The sequence below is a fragment of the Rhinatrema bivittatum genome, chromosome 7, assembly GCF_901001135.1.
Source record: "Rhinatrema bivittatum chromosome 7, aRhiBiv1.1, whole genome shotgun sequence".
Classification (NCBI taxonomy): domain Eukaryota; kingdom Metazoa; phylum Chordata; class Amphibia; order Gymnophiona; family Rhinatrematidae; genus Rhinatrema; species Rhinatrema bivittatum.
Genome location: NC_042621.1, coordinates 131,703,654 through 131,725,872, shown reverse-complemented (window position 1 = coordinate 131,725,872; position 22,219 = coordinate 131,703,654). Strand labels below are relative to the sequence as shown.

The 22,219-nt window shown below is 43.5% G+C and overlaps 1 protein-coding gene across 1 annotated transcript in view; it reads left to right on the top strand.

The window, feature by feature from the left end:
• Window positions 1-22,219, top strand: part of TM9SF3 (transmembrane 9 superfamily member 3) — a 188,725-nt gene that overhangs the window by 77,036 nt on the left and 89,470 nt on the right. The window contains exon 4 of the mRNA XM_029609139.1: window positions 5,015-5,175. Within this exon, the coding sequence (XP_029464999.1) occupies window positions 5,015-5,175 (161 nt within the window). The remainder of the gene's footprint in view (window positions 1-5,014; window positions 5,176-22,219) is intronic.

Sequence of the window (22,219 nt, the reverse complement as noted above, 5' to 3'; positions counted from 1 at the left end):
GACGTCAGGTCACAGGAACCAAAATGGCGCCGGCGCTACCTTTGCCCTGTCATATGATAAGGGCAAAGGGCCACCGGCGCCATTTCTCTTAATGCAGCCGTGGCCAGAGAGCGGGAGATCGCGCCGGGACCCCCCCCACTGGACCCCAGGTAATTTAAAACATTTTGGGGGGTTCGGGAGGGTGGAGGATTTATTTTAAAGGGTCGGGGTGGGTTTTAGGGTTGTTTTGGTGTGCCGGTTTTCCCGCCCTCCCCCGATAAACGATTTTTTAACCTAAAAAACTAAGACGATCAGATTTCCCCCCCCCCCCCCCCAGCCAAAATCGATCGTTAAGACGATCGATCACACGATTCACATCCCTAGTGGTTGCATGAGGATCATCTGAGAAAAGGAGTTTCCTTGTCCTCTCCGACCTGGTTGATACTCATGACGGATGTGAGGCTTCACGGTTGGAGGGGGGTCACTGTCTGGAGTTAACAGCCTAGGGGTGTTGGAATGCTGAAGAGTCACGCTGGAACATCAATTGCCTGGAGGCCCGACCGGTACGGCTGGCATGCTTGCAGTTTAGCCACAGGATGTGGGATCAAGCGGTTAGCATGATGTCAGATAACGCGAAGACAGTGGCCTATATCAGTTGTCAGGGAGGAACCAACAGCCAGCAAGTGTCGCAGGAAATAGACCAGCTGATGGAATGGGTGGAAGGTCATCTGCAAATGATCTCAGCCTTTCACATTGCAGGAAAAGACAACATAAGAGTGGACTTTCTCAGCAGGGAGTGTCTGTCCCCAGGTGAGTAGATGTTGTCAGCTGAGGCATTTCAGCTGATTGTGGATTTCTGGTGCCTTCCATTCCTAGACCTGGCAACTTCTTGAAATGTGAAGGTTCCTTGATTCTACATTTGCAGGAGAGATCCGTGGTCCCTGGGAATAGTCACTCTCGTATAGGTCTAGCCAGAAGACAGATTGCTTTATGCCTTTCCTCCATGATCCTTGCTGGGCCACTCTAGCACTGGTGGTGCTAGAGTGGCCCAGGCATCTTTGGTATGCAGATTTGAGATGACTCCTAGTGGAGGCCCCCCTTCGTTTTCTACCACACATGGATCTGTTACAGCAGGGACCGGTTTTTCACGAGGATCTGACTTGATGCTGTCTTATGGCTTGCCCTTTGAGAGAGCTTGCCTGTTAAAGCGTGGTATTCCTCTGCGGTGATTGCCTCTTTACTCCACGCTCGCAAGTTCTCCACTTCCTTGGTTTATGTGCGGGTTTGTCGAGTTTTTGAGGCCTAATGTGAGGAGCGGGGTGTTCTTCTTCATTCAGTTAAGATCCCTCTCATTCTAGATTTTTTGCAGGATGGATTGAATAAAGGACTGGCCCTTAATTCCTTGAAGTTGCAGGTTGTGACTCTTGCCTGTTTCAGAGGCCTGGTGAATGGTGTTTCTTTGTCATCTCATCCTGATGTGGCCCATTTTTTGAAGGGAGTGAAGCACCTTAGGCCTTACCAGTTCCATTGTGGAGTCTTAATTTGGTGCTGGATTTTTTTGGTGGGCCCTATGTTCCGACCACTGCATAGCCTTTCTTTATGGTTGCTGACCTTGAAGACTGTGTTCCTGGTGGCTATATGTTCTACATGTTGAATTTTTGAGCTGCAGGCCTAGTCTTGCCAGGATCCTTTCCTTCAGGTGACTCCGGGGGCATTATAGCTGCGTACTGTTCCATCCTTCTTGCCCAAGGTAGTCTTGGACTCATTTGAATCAGTCCATCTCCTTGCCATCCGTGGATAAGGTCAGAGATGTGGAGGAGTTTCGTCTATTATGCTCCTTGGATGTCAAGTGATTTGTGCGATATCTGAAGGTCTCTGAGTCTTTTCGAATGACGGCTCACCAATTTTGTTCTCCATGTCAGGAGTAAGCAGGACCCTCCGGTTTCACGGGCTACAATAGCTCATTGGATTAAGGAGGTAGGCATGGCCACATATGTGGATCCTGGAAAGCCATTGCCTACTCAGGTTAAGGCTTGTTGAGCCCCTTCCTGTTTATTCACAACTTCGGCTTATATATATATTATATCAGGGCTAAACCTTGGGGAGTGTATTCCGGTTTGTTTAAATTTATTTTATTTTGTGTTCTTACATGAATCTTCTAGTAATAGGAAGAAATAAACCACTTAGATGCAAAATTTAAATGTTTACAAATGGAATTAAATTTATTTAGCAGACAGCAAGCACAAAGAAATAAAACATGTAAATCTCAAGCAGAGAGAGAGTAGTAAGCAAAGCTGTCCCTTTCTTCCTCGGCAGAAACTGGCTGGCCCAGTGCAAAGCATGGGGTGCCTGGAACCAGTTCTACAAGTTTCTTTTTGAATCCTCCCATCCTATAAACTGTCTGTGCACATGACTGGCTAACTGGTATACTGTCTCGTAGTCCATGTACCCTTCCCTGCAATTCAGCCCTATTGCTAAACACATCCTTCACTTTCTTTGATCTCTAGTTTCTTTGATCTTTAGTTTTCACTGTTTCTTGAAAAACCAGTTTTGATCTCCCTTAGTATTTAATAGTTACGTTTTATCACCTAGTCCTGGGGGAATTCTGCGCTACTGTGCGCGTGGAATTTGCACAGAATTCCCCCCCCTTCATAGAATTGCAATTTTCTGCGTAGAATTGCCATTCGTTCGTGGTGAAGATAAAGGCCCCGGTGAGAGACAATGGGTGTGAGAAGGGAGGGGGTGGGAGAGAGCAAGAGGGTGTGAAGAGAGCATGGGAGGTAAGAGATGGGGATGCTTGAGTGAGGGTTTTAGAAAGAGGGAGCCTATATGAGGAGATTGTGAAGGAGTGTGTATGTGTTTGAGAGATTGGGAGCTCGTGTGTATGGAAAAGGGGATGTGTGTGTGTGCTGAGAGAGTGAGGGAGCTTGAATGAGGGTGTGTGTATTAGAGAGAGGGAGGGACAGAGGGGAGTCTATGTGAGGGGCAGTACTGAGAATGGGGTCAAACTCTGGGACTGGCAATAGAGTGGAAGGGGTTGAGCCTAGTGGTGGAGGGGAGAGATACTGGCAGGTGGAGGAGTTGGGGTCTGAGAGGGCAAAGTGGCCAGGGGAATAGGGTGAGCGAGTGGAAGGGACATGCTTACAGTGAATTTCTAGGGAAATTCTGCTCAAAATATTTAAAATTCTACATCTTTAAGTAATAACTTTTTTTCTGTATTAATTTAAAATGAAATTACTTAAAGACTGTCGTGTAAATTGTATTATTTTGACTGATATAAAGTTTGCAGAATTTTGCAGAATTTTAAGTTTTTGTGCACAGAATTTTACATTTTTTTGTGCAGAATTTCCCCAGGAGTAATCACTAATAGGTTACTTTTGTGTGTGTGACAGCCAGGACACAGTCACTTGGCAATCCTTTGTTACAGCCCAATGTCCAGCCTCCACCTGTTCACACTGGACCATATGTTCCCTTCTTCCTTTTGTTCTTTAGTTTTCTTTGATCTTTAGGAAAACAGTGTTACATCCCTAATATCCCCCTTTCCTGTGGGCATGGAATGCAAATTCCATCCCCCACCTTGTGAACCAAGACACTCTGGCTGCAAGCTCAAGACACACCCTCCTCCAGGTCTCCTCAGTGTTTCATATGGGAATATTCATTTTTTTTATACCTATATGTTCTGTCCATCAATGTCCTTCTGATCAGTGAAACAGCTGGCCAGGCTCTGCACACAAGGATCAGTCATTCTTTGGACTCTCATCTCTACAGGCTCATTCCACTAGGGCTCAGGCAGTGTCATGGGCGGAGGTTAGTCTGTTGTCTTCTGTCGATACCTGCCAAGCTACTACATGGTGGTCCTTACACACTTTTTTGAGGTTTTATCGTCTGGATGTACAGGACCGGGAGGATGCAGCCTTTGCATGTGTGGTGTTGACTGGACCGCAGGCATCTCCCACCCTGTTGGGGCGTTGCTTTGGGTACAGCCCACTGGTCCTGAGTCCAGCTGTCTACATGCTAAGAAATGCAGAAATTACTTACCTGATAATTTCTTTTTCCTTAATGTAGACAGATGGACTCAGCTTCCCACCCTCAGCTGCTGCATGAGTGTGTCAGTCCTCCTGTAGGGCTCTGAGTCCGAAGGGATTACTGGTAAGTGTTCATCCAGTCCCTAGCTTGGGGGTACCTAGAATCTTTTGTGGGTTCAGTGTTTGGTTGAGTACAGTTCTGGTTACTTGTTTTATTCATGTTTTTAAATCAAGTTTTTTGCTAGTCTGTCCACAGTTGCTTTTGAAGAGAATACTGGCAGGCTGGTGTCACTGCAGGAGTATATATACTGTGATGTCGGCTTGCTCCATCTCCATCTGCTGGCAAGGGAACATAAAGCCACTGGTCCTGAGTCCATCTGTCTACTCTAAGGAAAACAAAATTATCAGGTAAGTAATTTCTCCATTCTGACTGTAAGCGATGGGATGCCACAAACAGGTCTGGTTTTCAGGATATCCACAATGAATGTGCATGAGATATAGTTGCATACAGTGGAGGCAGTGCATGCAAATATACCTCATCCATATTCATTGTGAATATCCTGAAAACCAGACCTGATTGTGGCACTCCAGGATTGATGTTGCCTACCCCTGTTGTAAGCTGTTCAAATCCTTTGTTCATTTATATTTGTTGTAATCTGCCTTAAGATCATCCTTGGGATAACGTAGAATATTAAATGTCTGTAAATACATAAATAACTATATGAGCATGAAATGCAATATATGGCCCTTTTTCAAATATATCTTTTGATGTAGACTTGTATAGTCCCGAAAGCTCATGTACCTTGTCTTTGTGTAAGTTATCACAGCCTGCAAAGAATTGTTTTCTTCAGTACCTTTATGGTTGCTACAACTCTTACCTTTGGTACTATGCCAGTGTTTGATGTTAAATAACCGTATCCCTTTTGTTGTATCAGGAGGAAAAAGAGACCATATAAGTAATGTGTTGTAGTTTGTTTTTCACCCTGTTGTGTATTTTTATTTTGGGATAGGTATTGTGGGAGAAGCTGATGAAAATGGCGAGGATTACTATCTGTGGACCTACAAAAAACTGGAGATTGGCTTCAATGGAGATAGGATCGTGGATGTGAATTTGACAAGTGAAGGCAAGGTCAAACTAGTACCGAATACAAAGATCCAGATGTCCTATTCTGTGAGTATTTGAAAGGAGGACTGGCTTGATTTTGCTTTGTCAATTTTGTCTTCTTTCACTATGAATTTCAAGCAGTTGTCTAATTAGAATATCACTGCAACGTGTTCCCTTTTATGGCAGTAATGCCTGTTACCGTTATGGCTAATCAAGATCCCTAGTTTTCTAAGATCCTATAGGTAGGCAAAATAATTTACTCATGGTTGCCATATCTCAATACAGTTTTACAGGTACTGCTGCCAATCAGAGACTATTCTTCCATTAGGTAAACTAGGCAGTCATCTAGGGCGCCATAATTTTGGGGGCTGGCAAAAACCCTAGAAGCATCTAGGTCTTGCTTACCCACATTTAATGCACAGCCCCACAAAAAAGAAGGGAAAAGATGCTTGGAAAATATGGAGGGCGGAGACGAGAGGAAGCTGAGTAGATGGGATGCAGAGTGGGTGGAGAAAGAAAAAATTGCTGGGCAGGTGAGGGGTGGGGTAGAGAGAGAGAGAGGATGTTGGGCACGGCAAAAAGATTGGGGTGTTGCTGATGAGCCGCGCAGGGAGTGGACAGGAGAATAAAGGAGAGATGCTGAACAGGAGGATAGAGAGAGATGCGTACTGTGGACAGAGGGCAAAAGTAGGGGGATACAGAATTTGGCACAGGCAGAGAGGAGAGTGAGAAGTGGATATTGAGCAGAGCATGAGAAGGAGATGGATCCGAGCTGCTGCTGACAGGCAGGTGTGTAAGGGAGAGGGTGCAAAATTAAGGTTTACCTAGAGCACCTAATACCTTTGCACTGGCCTTGCTGTCAGTGTCTTTATTATTCACCCCTACACATAATGCGGGGACACTCCCTCGACCTGTTATTCATTTTCTCCCCAACCATGCATCCCAACCCCCCTCCTATACACCAGTCCCCTGGTCTGATCACTCCCTTATAAAAACCCACCTACACATAAACATGCCCCCCCCCCACACACACACACAACAAAAGCTTCCAATTTAGAAAACCCTGCAACAAAGAGGACTTAGCAGCTGCCCTCGCCAAATCCCTCCACAACATAGACCTCACCAACCCTGACCTAGCCTTTGCATCCTGGACCAACCTCACAACAAACATTGCTAATAATCTCTGCCCACTTACTTCCAAGGAAATTAACCACACACAACATGCAAAAAACCCCTGGTACACCCCTCTCCTAAAAAGTCTTAAACGTGACCTTAGACTACTTGAAAGAAAATGGCGCAAGAACCCCTCCCCTACCTTACTTGCCCAATACAGATCCACTTTACAAACCTACAGTATAACTATACTCAAAACAAAACACGACCACTATGCAGCAAAAATACACGACTACGAATATTACCTCAAGGCCCTATTTACCTTTGTAACTGACCTCACCAAAACATACCCTCCCCTATCCCAGACATCGATGCCAAAGACAAATGCGAAGAACTCGCACAATTCTTTCACAACAAGATAAAGAATCTCCTGTTACGATTCCCCTCCCCCTCCCCCGCAGCATTCCCAATACGTAGCAACAGCAACCCTCCCTTGGACATTCTAGACACAACCTCGGCTCTAGAAATTGAAACTGTACTAAAAAAAACTCAAACCCTCCGCACACCCCTACGACGCATTACCCTCCAAAGCCCTATTAGACATCCCAAACATAATCACCAAGCCCTTAGCACAAATAATCAATTGCTCCCTCACCTCTGGAATAGTCCCTGACTCTCTAAAACTTGCTGTGGTCAAACCCATCCTAAAAAAAAACCCAACCTTGACACCACAGACCTAGCCAACTACCGTCCTATCTCCAACCTCCCTTTCCTGGCCAAAGTCATGGAAAAAATCATCAATGCCCAATTCTGACTACCTCGAAACACACGATACACTTGCTTACCAGCCAATTCGGATTCCGGAAATTCTTCAACACTGAAACCCTCCAGCTCTCCCTTACAGACACCATACTAAAAGGAATTGACCAAGATCACTCCTACATCCTTGCATTACTTGACATCTCAGCAGCCTTTGATACCGTCAACCATAACATCCTAATCAGACGCCTCTCCGAAATCGGTGTCACAGGTGCAGCCCTTCTCTGGTTCACGTCCTACCTTAAGAATAGGCGTTATGTGGTCAAAATCGGAAACTCCGAATCATCACCCACCCAACTCACCCAAGGGGTCCCCCAAGGCTCTTCTCTCTCATCCACACTGTTTAACATCTACCTTCTCCCTCTCTGCCAGCTTCTTATAGGCCTAGGCCTCCCACATTTCCTATTCGCGGACGATGTCCAAATTCTCATTCCCATCCAAAAATCGTTAGACAAAGCCATCAAAACATGGGAGAACTGCCTTAGCTCAATAAACCACCTGCTTACCAACCTTCACCTTGCTCTGAACACTACGAAAACAGAACTCATCCTCATCTCGTAACAAAACATCCCCAAGCACTTGACAGACAAGAACCAACACACAACCGCTAACCCCTTCCAACCACTCGCACGTAGCCTGGGAGTCACCATCGATAGCCAACTCAACTTTAAAAAATTCATTAACGCCACGATAAAAGAATCGTTCTTCAATCTCCACATCCTTTAGAAAATTAAAACCCTCCTACACATCAACGACTTCCGAACCGTCCTACAAGCTACCATCCTTACAAAAATTGACTATTGCAATTCAATCCTTCTAGGCCTCCCCGCTTCCCACATCAAACCCCTGCAAATACTACAAAACGCTACAGCCAGAATACTAACCAACACATCTAAATATGAACACATCACACCAATCCTTAAGGAGTTACACTGGCTCCCAGTTTCATCCCGCATCCTATACAAAAACGTATCCATTATACATAAATCCATCCACAACAGTAACATTAAGTGGACCAACAACCAAATTCGACTACATGCCTCTAAGCGCCCCACCAGATCAGTATACAAAGGCACCCTTCACATCCCCCCACACAAGACCTATTGATTAACATCCAGTAAAGTGCGTGCATTCTCTGTAGCAGGTCCCTCTCACTGGAACAAGATGCCAGCAGACCTTCGACTTGAAACAAGCACTCAACAATTAAAAAAAAAAAAGCTAAAGACTTGGCTTTTCAAACAAGCCTTCCCGGAATAACAAGATTAGCCCACTGCCCCAGTCCATGCCCTCCCTCTCCTATCGCCTGTCCCTCCTCCCTCCCTGCCAGTAACCTTACCTGCCCTCCATACTTGTACAGTTTACCTGCAAAGCTATATCTACTTAGGTATTAACTGTTATTTTTTGAGCCCCCCTAAATATTATATCTCCACACTCTAATCCTCCAAGTTCTGCCCTCACCCTGCTTTCCCCTCGTGTATACTCTAACCTCAACTCCATGTTTTTGATTATATTTATTATCTGCAATACTTGAATTTTTCGAGGCTTGTTATATAACCTCTGTATACTCTCCCAAGTTCCGCCTTTTGCCCTGTTTAATGTATTTTCCCTGCTGTTACAAGTTACATGTAAACCGATATGATGTTTCGACAAATACCGGTATATAAAAGAACTTCAAGCAAAAACTAAAGACGTGGCTTTTCACACAGGCTTACACCTAATCCTATCCACCCCTGCCACCTAGCCCCCCAGCTCTCCCTCTGGTCCCTCCTTTTACGTTTATATTCTACACATGTATACAATTTTCCCTCATCACTAAGCTTCACTGACCTAAATTTATTTTCATCTGCACTAAATAATCCTGTATCTTGCATTTATGTCTGTTACTTTATTAACCCCTCATTATTCCTAGTTACTTTTATTCTCTCTTCACTAATCTTTACAACTCTAAATTCTTCCTTGTCTGCACTATATAATTCATTAATTCCTCTAATTCTTTATAACTTGTGTGTACTATATAACTTGCCTGCACTAAACTCATTAATTCCTTAATTCATTATAACTACATAATTCATTAATACTGTACCCCATAACTACATCTTAGCTTCTTTGTAACTAATAGATAACATTTGCTCTAGTTAATTTTGTAAATAATTATATAGTTATCTTGTAAATATTATATATAGTCCTGCATGTTTCTAGGCATTATATGTTTTACATGTTTTATATATTTTTCATTTACCATGTTCTCTGTCAAGCGCCTCACAATCTTATTTTGTGTTTAATGTACACCGATGTGATATCACCAATGAACGTTGGTATATAAAACCGCTAAATAAATAAAAACTTTAAATAAATAAAATTAAAAAAAAAAAAGACATTCATTCTAGTTAGGTTTGGTGGGTTTGATGAGCCAATCTGGTTTGAAGTAACTGTATTAAAAAGAAAGTCACATGAGTGGTATTACCTATTAACTTATTATAAAGCACTTATGAAGATGCCTTATAGGGAGTTGGGAGGAATTCTGGCTGTGGAGAGGGGGAATCTGAGGCGTTGTTGCCCTGCCTTAGTTTTGAATGAGTCAATGGGAGGGAGGAATGGGAAGGGGACAAGTGGGAGGCTGTCCTCTGTAGGCCAATTAATTTTCAATTGAGCAAGTGGGAGGGAAGTTCTAGGTGGCTGTCAATTCCCCCCCCCCCCATATTAAATGCATAACAGGATGATGACAGCAGGAGTTTGTGCCGCCTCTGGTGACATGGACCTCCACTCCTGTTGTACATGCGTACCTCGGTGAAAACATTCATGCATACAGACACACACCTTCAACAGCATGTGCTTATGGCAGTTAGTGTAACTGGGTTTAAAAAAATACTGTTACTTCAAACCAGATTACTTCAAAAAAGGTTTGGAAAAGTTCCTAATAGAAAAATCCATAAACTTCTATTGATCAGTTAGGAATAATAACTTGAGATCTATTTAATGTTTGGGTAAGTGCCAGGTACTTGTGACTTGGATTGGCCCCTGTTAGAAACAGGGTACTGAGTTTGGACCCTTGGTCTGACCCAGTATGGCATATCTTATGTTCTTATGACATGCATTGGTGGCAAATTACTGTCTTTTCATAAGGAGGGCTATTGCGCGTGGTAGTAGAGTGTTTATTTTGCTGTTACTGAGATGACACCAGAACTAGAATATATTTTTTTATATGGTTAATTGAATGGGGAATGTCCTAGTTCTATTCTGCACCCATTGTTGGGGAGTCGAGGGGGTTCCTGGGAATGCAGAGTGTATGTTTACATTTAGCCCCATGATGGTCATTTGTTCAATGTGTCATGCATGTGAGAACCATCTGTTAGGTGTATCCCGACCGAAAAAAGGTTGAGAACCTCTGTACTGCAGCATCTTTTTGGTTGGTCCAATAAAAGGTGTAGCTTTTATTGGCTGATGATTGTGTAGAAAGTAAGGTATTGGAAATATTCAAAGGTGATCTCGAGCAATATCAGCAGACATAATAACCTTAAACTCTTTTGCCTTCTTTTAAGGCAGTAGTGACTGAGATCATGATTGTACTTATAAGGACTTAGATGAATGGAAAATATTGTTTTCCCGTCGATAGCAGGGCTGAATTAGCCATGCTGTCATGGGATCTGCCAATCAGGTCCGGGAGGCGGAGCTTTACAAAGCAGACATCAAGATTTTAGCTCTCTGCGGCTGGGCGTGTGTTCCCGCACAGGAAAGTAACAGATACTCCTCAGTCTGTTTTTTCCACGAGTGGGATCGCACGTGGGGCTGACTTCTCCTCAGCATTTCTTATTTTATTGAAATGTCAAAAAAGCCGGGTTTAAACCCTGTGCCTGTGGCAAGGTAATGTCGGTAATGTTACTGATGCCTGGGACCAGAACATAATTTACAAAATTGTGATTTTTGTGCTCGAATGTCCCCAAGAGCCCAAAAACAACGGGCCTACAAAATGTTTTAACTCTTTACATTTTCCGAGCCATCGGGGGCTCATTCTTCACTGGGTCCCTCATTGATGGCGGCTCCGTCACAGAAAAGAGCGTTGTCGTGGGATCCTCAACCAGGCTTGGAGGTAAGGACTTCCTGAGCCGATATAGGCCTTTGGATCCAAGAGGAACAAAAGAGCCTCTGAGATCGGTGCAGGAAACAACGGTGCCTAAATCTGCGGCGCCGACGACTTATGCACCTGAAGTACCTTCTGCACCCAAATCACCATTGGCGCATAATACTTCTGTTCCCGAATCATCATCGGTGCACAAGACACCGGCGCACACAATGCAGGAAGCGTATGCGCTGGAGCCGTCTAAAGCGCGCACGGTGCCGTCTAAAGCGAGCTCGGCGCCGGAGCCAACTGAGCGCATGGTGTTGACGACTTCTGCGCACAAGTCTGTATTTGCGCACAACTTTCAAAAAACATCGACACACATGGCGCCGAAGGCATTAGTGCATTCGACAACACACAGATCGACGCATAGTGGACTACAAAAGGTCCAAACAACTTCATTCAATACCACATGGGGTAAAACAAAGACATCAGTCTCCACATGTACCTCATTCCACCTCTTTAGTCTCTAATTCTACAGAGGTGAAGTCAAAATGAATCAGACGATCACTGTCAGGAGATGGAACCCATACAGGATCATCGTCACACCATCACCATAGGCGATCACGTCACTCACATCAAAAAGCTGCGAACACGAGAGATACATGGGCAGTGAGCCCTTCCACTTCTAGGTCATCTCACCCACGAAGTGTAGATTCCCTATCTCGTAGACAATACAAATCACTTTCTGCTGCATCTTCGTCCTCAGATATTTCTGTTAAGACCACAGAGGGCAAGATGAGGAACAAGTATTACTTACCAGCTACTTACGCTAAAATTCCTACAGTATCGCCTCAAACAGGTGAACTACCAAAACAATCTGGTCGTACAGCAATGCCTCCTCAAACAAAAGAGGCATTTCTTCAATTATCCCAATCATTGGCAGAGTTTTATGAAACTCTTCAATCATCTTTTAAGATGTGTAACGAGCTATCTGTGAGTTCTCCGGAACCCAATACACATACCTCTAGAGAACCGTCTGTGGAGCCTCCGGCATCCCCAATGACGAAACGACCAATTTCACCAATTCAACAGCAAGATACCCCTATAAATCCTCTATCTCCACAAACGTCTACATTGTCGTCTACTTGATTCCCATCGGATCCACAGGAACAACCACAGGAACCATATTCTCCAGAGGACCTAACATACCCAAAATTTTTAGAAAAATTGGGCACGATATTACAGCTGGAGGTCCAAAAGGAGACAGGATCCTAGGTCAGAAACCTTTGGTCTCCTAAAGATTTCCGATGCTCCGGGAGAACCAACATATCTCCCACCACATGAATTATTACATTCTGTCTTGCAGAAGTCGTGGGAAACGCCTTATTCTCTATCAGCGGTTTCCAAGAAAACAGATATAAAATTTCGTATGAGACAAACATCGCCTTACTCTATACCACAATTACCACATGCTTCAATTGTGATAGTCTGCAGTGCAAAGATTCAAAAAAGCAAAATCGCATGCCTTGTATCCACCGGGTAAAGACAACCAACTTACGTGACTTTTTGGCAGGAAGATGGTATCATAACTCAATGTTGAATGCCCGCATTATGCACCATCAATTCTATATGGTACAATACCTATATGAGTGCATACAAGCCACAAAAGGTATGCTTTCCTCGACGGCTGATTAGGTACCACCGCCTCTTCATGATATGGAGGAGTGTTCTCGACACCTTCTATGATCAATATATGAGGCATTTGAAACATCTTCTAGGGCGTCCGCGACAGCTATAGCAGCCTGTAGGATGGCATGGTTACGCTCTAGTACGATAAGAGAAGATTTACACGAGAAACTGACGAACCTCCCGTGTACAGGAGACAACCTGTTTGGAGAACGGTTTCAAGAAACAGTTGGGAAATTAAAGGAGGAAGCTCTAGCAGTCCAATCCTTAACGTCACAATCTCACTACTCGACCACGCGTCGTTATGGTGGGATCTACACGTAGACAATCCTATAATCATAGGCCTTACAGGTCTTATCAGTCTTTTCGTACACAGACGTATCCATCTTACCAGCGTCCTCCACTGCAACAAAATAACACTACTCAACATAGGGGTAAACCACGTAACCAGAGACAGCAAACACAACAACCAGCTGCTGCAGTAAAATCAACGCTGTCTTTTTAATAAATCAGCCACCACCACTACATCAAGCACCACCTGGCAAAATTCATTCTTGCCTGGGAGAAAATAACCGATCAATGGGTTTTAGAAATAGTACGACATGGCTATCAACTCCAGTTTACCACAAAACCCATACTACCTCACTTTTCCATTCTGAAGAGTCAAAGCTTCCAACCACAACTGGGGGAGGAGATTGCTTTGCTTCGCAAAGAGCAGGCCATTCGACGAATTTTCCCGAAAACCCAAAAAACAGGGTTCTTTTCCCCATACTTCCTCATACCCAAAAAGTCGGGTGGACTTTGCCCCATATTAGATCTATGGGAATTGAACAAATTCCTGACCAAAGAGAAATTCAAGATGGTATTGTTGAAATCGATCTTACCTCTGATTCAACCCAACACTGTATGTGTTCCATTGATCTGAAGGATGCGTACACACATATTCCAATCCATCCATCCTCTTGGCGTTACCTATGCTTTCGCTATGGCCATCCACACTACCAGTACAAGGTTCTTCCTTTTGGACTATCGGCTGCATCCAGGGTTTTCACCAAATGCATGGTTGTGGTGGTGGCTCATCTCAGACAACAGGGTATGACCATCTTTCCATATCTGGACGATTGGCTAATAATAGCCTCGACCCCAGAGATCTTACTCTATCACCTCCGACAGGTGATAGAGTGCTTACAGGAATTGGGGCTAGTGATCAATTTTCAGAAATCACATCTCCAACCAACATAATGACTACAGTTCATAGGAGCAGGCCTGGACACTGTTCGCAATCGGGCATATCTCCCGACAGAAAGAATAACACAACTACGTCAACTTCTCTACTCGTTGAACAACACTCAAAGGCCGTCGGCAAGACAAATTTTGGTAGTCCTCGGCCACATGGCGGTGGCTATCTTCACAGTACCCAACACCAGGCTACACATGAGACGCCTGCAATGGGGACTAAAACGTCAATGGAAACAACACTCAGTCGCTGACACAGAAGCTATCGTTGACTTCCGAGATGAAACAGGACATAACATGGTGGCTCCTATACTCCACCCTGTCAAAAGGAGCAGTATTCAGTCCTCCTCCTCACAATGCAGTCTTAACCACAGATGCGTCTCGCATGGAATAGGGAGCACATCTCAAGATTTATGAAACCCAAGGGTTATGGACAATCTCCGAGCAGTCCCTGCAGATAAATCTATTAGAGCTCAGAACAATTCGGAATGCGCTACAAGTGTTTCAAGATCACTTAAAGGGCCGCAGAGTCATGATCTACACAGACAATCAAGTGGCAATGTTTTATATCGCCAAGCAAGGAGGGTCCGGTTCATGGTCCCTTTGCAAGGAGACCCTGACAATCTTCAAACATGCTCACCAACATTGCATACATCTGCAAGCAACTTATCTACCAGGAGTAGCAAATACAAGGGCGGACAGGCTAAGCCGCATCTTTCATCCTCACGAATGGACACTCAATTCGGAGGTAGCCCAAGACATTTTCATGCAGTGGGGGACACCTGCGATAGATCTCTTTGCAACCGAGATCAACGCTCAGGTTCCCAGATACTGCTCGATAAGACCAAATCAGTTCAGGATCGCCCAAGATGCCTTCCTCATTCCGTGGACGACAGGCCTCCTGTGTATGCCTTTCCTCCCATACCACTGATAACAAGGACATTTCAGAAGTGCATAGCAGACAAGGCTCAACTGATACTCATAGCTCCAGCCTGGCCAAGGCAACCGTGGTACAGTTTCCTTCTCAGACTGTCCATCACGGACCCCATTCGATTACCGAATCACCCAGATCTTCTCTTCCAAGATCAAGGAACGCTTCTACACCCACTACACTCATCTCTTCATTTGACAGCATGGAGATTGAGAGGCTCCTTTTAACTGAACAGGGAGTTTCCACTTCGGCACAATCCATTTTGTTAGAATCCAGGAAACTCGCAACGAGGAAAAACTATAGCTATAAATGGAAACGCTACTCTACCTGATGCACTTCTAATGGTGTACCACCTTTAGACTGTTCACCTGAGTTACTCATGGATTATCTACATACACTGTACACAGCTGGTCTGGCAACCTCATCCATCAGACCACTTAACGATATTCCTATTTCCAATCATCCCTTACTATCTCGTTTCATCAAGGGGTTAACTCATCGCCCTCCAGTTCCATGGAACCTCAACATAGTTCTTGAACAGCTCATGCTTTTCCCGTTTGAACCCATGGACTCGGCACACATTAAATACCTCACATGGAAGGTGGTATTCCTCGTAGCAGTAACAGCATGACGAGTCGGTGAATTACAGACCTTGGTCCATTATTCTCCGTATTTACAGTTTCATCACCAAAAAGTGATTCTCTGAACTCACCCATCCTTTCTACCAAAAGTGGTGTCTCAATTCCATCTCAATCAGACCATAGAACTACCCATCTTTTTCCCTAAACCTCATGCAAATGACAGGGAAAAATTACTGCATACGCTAGACTGCAAAAGAGCATTAGCATATTGCAAAGAGAGAACAAACTCTGACTCCCGTGTTTCTTAACTCTTTCTCTTTCGACCCGAAAGCACCTGGACTACCGGTGGCTAAACGCACCATCTCCAGCTGGATAGCGCAGTGCATCAAGTTCTGCTACAACAAAACCTAAAGCTACATTCTGTTCCCAAAGCTCACCAAGTTAGAGCAGTGGCAGCCTCCTTGGCACACCTTAAACATGTACAACCCATTGACATTTGTAAGGCAGCTACATAGTATTCGCACTACTGCCTTGATCAACAAGCAGCCACTGATGCGAAGATAGGGCACGCAATCCTGCAATCTCTATCCTCTTGTACACGGTGAATGCCACACTTTTCATGATCACGTACAAACATATATACCATAACCAATGTGATCAGGAGCTTGGGACTCCCATGATAGCATGGCTAATTCATCCTGCTATCTACGGAAACACTGTTTACGGTAAGCGAACTTGCTTTTACATTATGAATTATTTAATATGTATTCAGCATCAGTGCTGAACCTTTAATATCCAATGAATATGACTAGGTCAAGATGGTCTTCTCTGATTGGATATTTGTATTATGTTAAACATTTTTCCACACTTAAATTAAACAGCAAGTAAATTAAGCCTGAGGAGATTTTATAACTTGTGTAATTATGTAAATGACTATAAACATAGTATCTGATTAGTAAAGTGTTTTCTTTCCATATGCTATAATTTTTCTTTTGATTATTTATATGGTGGCACATTGACATATTTTGCACCTTGGTACAGAATCTATCACGCCACTTTCTCACAGAGAACCATGAACATATTTATTATATTTTAATATTTCTCCATTGATTAGAAGACTGAATTAGCTATGACGATTGGGTGATGTCATCTAACGATGCCAAACAGACCCTTCATAGGTCTTAGAATTTTTGCTCTACTGAGCATATGCAGGAGTTCCTGTGTGGGTACTGCCTAATGAACCCTCAGCCTTTTTTTATTCAAGCTTCTGCACAGATGTATATCTTTTCAAATTATTTCCAATTTTTTTTCTAATTTCTTCTCGATCTCACTGAAAGTTGCTTCCTGGGCATTCCCTCAACAGCACTTGTCAATGCTACCATAGAAGAAAAGAGAAAGTTAAGATTATGTCCCGCTCAAAGAAGGCCACAATAATGGCTTCAAAGATTGCAGTTTGGCAGAAAGATATCCTTCATAGACAGCCACGAAGTCTGGTATTGGTGTATAAATATATCCAAAGCTGGAAGCTTGAGAGGGAGTCGGTTGGACCATTAGATGATCGAGGGGTTAAAGGGGCACTTAGGGAAGATAAGGCCATTGCAGGAAGACTTAATTCTTTGCTTCTGTGTTTACCGAAGAGGATGTTGGGTAGATACCCGTTCTGGAGACGTTTTCAAGAGTGACAATTTAGATGAACTGACTCAGATTGCGGTGAACCTGGAAGATGTGGTAAACCAGACTGACAAACTGAAGAGAAGCAGATCATCTGGACTGGATGGTATACACCCAGGGTTCTGAAAGAACTAAAAAATGAAATTTCAGATCTATTACAAGTAATAGTAACCTATCATTAAAATCATCCGTTGTACTAGAAGACTGAAAGGTGGCCAATGTAACCCCGATGTATAAAAAGGGCTCCAGGGGTGATCCAGGAAACTATACACTGGTGAAACTGACTTCAGGGCTGGAAAAAATCATGGAAACTATTATAAAGAATAAAATCACAAAACATATAGATAGACATGATCTAATGGGACATAGCCAGCATGGATTACCCAAGGGAAGTCTTGCCTCACAAATTTGCTACATTTTTTAAAGGGGTGAAAAAACATCTTGATAAAGGTGAACCAGTAGAGGTGGTATATTTGGATTTTCAGAAGGCATTTGACAAAGTCCCGCATGAGAGGCTTCTAAGAAAACTAAAAACCCATGGGATAGGAGCAGATGTTCTTTTGTGGATTGCAAATTGGTTAAAAGACAGGAAACAGAGAATAGGAATAAATGGTCTCTCTTCACAGTGGAAAAAGGTAAACAATGAAGTGCCTCAGGGATCTGTACTTGGACTGATGCTTTTTGATATATTTATAAATGATCTGGAAAGAGGTATGACGAACAAAAAGATCAAATTTGCAGATGACAAAAAATTATTCAGAGTAGATAAGCCACAAGCAGATTGTGATAAATTGCAGGAGGACCTTGTGAGACTGGAAGATTGGGCGTCCAAATGGCAGATGAAATTTAATGTGGACAAGTGCAAGGTAATGCATATAGGGAAAGATAACCCATGCAGAAGTTGCATGATGTTAGGTTACATATTAGGAGTTACCACCCAGGAAAAAAATCTAGGCGTCATAGTTGATGTTATATTCAAATTGTTGGCTCAGTGTGCTGTGGTGGTCAAAAAAGCAAACAATGTTAGAAATTAATATGAAGAGAATGGCAAATAAAACAATGTCATAATGCCTCTGTATTGTTCTATAGAGAGACTGCATCTTGAATACTGTGTGTAATTCTGGTTGTTGCATCTCAGAAAAGATATAGTTGCACTAGAGAAAGTACAGAGAAAGGTGACCAAAATGATAAAGGGCATGGAACAGCTCCCCTATGAAGAAAGGCTAAAGAAGTTAGAGCTGTTCAGCTTGTAAAAGAGATGGCTGGGGGATGGTGGTGGTGGAGGATATGATAGAGGTCTACAAAAATCATGAAAGGACTTTAATGGGTAAATGTGAAAGTTATTTACTCTTTCAAATAATACAAGGACTAGGAGGCACTCCATGAAGTTAGCAAGTAGCTCATTTAAAAAAAATCTGAAATTCTTTTTCATGTAACGCACAATTAAGCTCTGGAATTTGTTGCCAGAAGATGTTAAGGCAGTTGCAGGCTGATTCAGTAAAGTCTGCGGGAGAGCGGACGAACGCTCGCTCTCCAGGCACGCGCACTGGCCACTTGCCGGTGTGCGCAATTCAGTATTTAAATTAGGTGGTGCGGTAGAAACAGGCAAAAGGAAGCACTAGGGACACTAGCACATCCATAGCGCCTCCTTTTAGCCCGGAGCGGCAGCTGCAGCGGGTTTGACAGCTGATGCTCAATTTTGCCGGCGTCGGTTCTCGAGCCCGCTGACAGCCACGGGCTCGGAAACTGGACGCCGGCAAAATTGAGTGTCCGGTTTTCGGCCTGACAGCTGCCAGCCCATTTTACATTTTTTTTTCCTTTTTTTTTACCCTTCGGGACCTCCGACTTAATATCGCCATGATATTAAGTCGGAGGGTGCACAGAAAAGCAGTTTACTGCTTTTCTGTGCACTTTCCCGGTGCCGGCAGAAACTAGCGCCTAATTTTGGGTAGGTGCTAATTTCTTAAAGTAAAATGTGCGGCTTGGCTGCACATTTTACTTTCTGTATCGCGCGGGAATACCTAATAGGGCCCTCAACATGCATTTGCATGTTGAGGGCCCTATTAGGTGCCGCGGATTGGACGCGCGTTTTCCGCCCCTTACTGAATATAAGGGGTAAGGGAAAACGCGCGTCCAAGAGCAGGTTAACAGTGCGCTCCGTTAGTGTAGCTGGGTTTAAGAAAGGTTTTGATAAATTGGGAGGAGGAATAGCTTTGTGGTTAGAGCAGTGGACTGTGAACCAGGAGACCAAGGTTCAAGTCCTGCTGTCGCTCCTTGTGACCTTGGGCAAGTCACTTTACCCTCCATTGCCTCAGGTACAAAAACTTAGATTGTAAGTCCTCTGGGGATAGAGAAATACCTACAGTACCTGAATGTAAACCGGTGTGATATCTCAATTGATATCGAATGTCGGCATATAAAAATAATAAATAAATAAATTCCTGGAGGAAAAGTCCATATTACTGTGAATTGATAGGATAGCCACTGCTTGTTGCTGGCATTAGTAGCATGGGATCTGTTTAATGTTTGGGTACTTGCCAGGTACTTGTGACCTGAATTGGCCACTGTTTGAGATAGGATAATGGGCTTGATGGATCAGAATGGCATATCTTGTCTCCAATGACTGAAATCCAGAGTCTGGAAGATGGAGGTATTACGCAGATTGGTGAAGAGCTGGAATGGAGCCGCCTCAAACTCCCCTGGTGCCAAGTTGAGCAGACACACACACACACACATGCTATCTCTCACACGCACCCCAACTTGCTGTCTCCTCTCTTAGAAACACATGCTGCGGCACACACGTACTCTCTCTCACTTACATACAAATACACACCAAATATACTGTCTCTCACTCGCACACATGCTGTCAATCACACACACGATGTCATTCGCTCACAATGCTCTCTCTCATACATGCTCTTAATCAGACACACATACAAATGCTGTCACACTGTCAATCACACATGCTTTCTCACATACATACTCACTGTCAATTACACAAACATTTGTATGTGCTCTCACACACACGCTGTCTCACACATGCTTTCAGTCAGACATGCTCTTTCTTACTCACACATGCTCTCATACACATGCTGTCACACATGCTCTGTAACACATACATACTGTCAGTCACTGTGGCTGGATGTTGCCAATGTCCTGAGGTCCAGAGCCTGGAAGATGGAGGAATTAAGCAGATTGGTGAAGAGCCGGAGTGGAGCCTCCTCAAACTCCCCTGGTGCCAAGTTGAGCAGTCACACTCGCACACAAACACACTCTCTCTCTCTTTGTCTGTCTCTCTCACACACATACATGCTGTCTCTTGTGCACATATACATATCTGTCACTCGCACACACACACTCTGTCTCTTTCTCACACACATACATGCTGTCTCTTGCGCACACATACATATGATCTGTCACTTGCACACGCTCTCACATACACACATGCTCAATCACTCATACTCTCATACACATGCTATCTCTCACACATACACCACACATGCTCTCAATCAGACATATACTCTCACACATACACCACACATGCTCTCAATCAGACATATACTCTCACACCACACACATGCTGTCAATCACACATACATATGTTCTTATATGCGCTTGCTCTCTCACACACATGCTAATGCATACTTTCACACACAAATGTTCAGTTACACACACATGCTGTCACACTCTTTCACACAGTCACTCATACACACTCACATATGCGCTCTCATACACATATGCTATCTTACATATACACACTCACAGATGCACACTCACACCCACATTGTCTTTCCACACAGTCTCACATACATGTGTTCTCACATGCTGTCTTACAATCACACACCTGCTGCTCACACACATGCTGCTCACTCATACACACCTGCTCTCACACCCATGCATGCTTTCTCTTTCATACATGTTTTCTCTCTCACATACATATGCTGTCTCTTTCACACACACAAAAATGCTGTCTCACTTACACACTCACACACTCAATTACACAAACGTATGCACATGAACATTAAAATTTGCCCCACTTAATCAGACTGCAGATCCATTAAGTCCAGTATCCTGTTTCTAACAATGGACAAACCAGGTCACAAGTACCTGGCAAGATCCCAAACAGTAAATAGAATCCTATGCTGCTATTGCACAATATAAGTAGGGACTACATCTTAAATCTGCTTGGTTTGTATAGTTTATTGAATTCTCCAGAAACTTGTCCAAACCGGTTTTAAACCCAGCTGTGCTGATTATCTTAACTGCATCCTCTGGTAATGAAATCCAGACCTTAATTGTGTGTTGAGTGAAATAATTTTCTCCAATTTGTTTTGAGTGTGCTACTGTGCTCCTAGTCTTTGTACTTTTTAAAAGTGTAAATAACAGATTTACATTTACCCATTCTATTCCATTCAGCTGATGCTTCTACAAGATGAACAGTCCCAGCTTCTTTAACTTTTCCTAATAGAGGAACCATTACATTTCCTTTATTAATTTGGTTGCCCTTCTCTATACCTTTTCCAATGTAACTGTCTTTTTTGAGATTCAGCGACTAGAACTGCACACACTACTATAGGAGCTGCTTCATCAAGGAGCAATATAGAAACATTGACAGTCACTATTTTATTCTCCATTCCTTTCCTAATATTTTGTCTTATTGACAGCTGCTGCATGGTGAACCAAGAATTTCAAAGTATTGTCCACTATGACACCAGGTCCTTCTCCTGGGCAGTAACTCCTAATATGGAACCTAACATCATGTAACTACAGCATTAGTTTCTTTTTCCCCATGTGCTTCATTTTGCACTTGTCCACGTTAAATTTAAATTGCCATTTAAATGCCCAGTCTTCTAGTCTCACAAGGTCCTGCTGCAATTTTTCACAATCTGTTACGACGGTAATTAATAAGCAGTAGTAGTTTATGATCTATTTTATGTTTGGGTACCTGCCAAGTACTTGGAAACAGGATACTGGGCTTGATGGACCCTTGGTCTGACTCAGTATGGCATATAT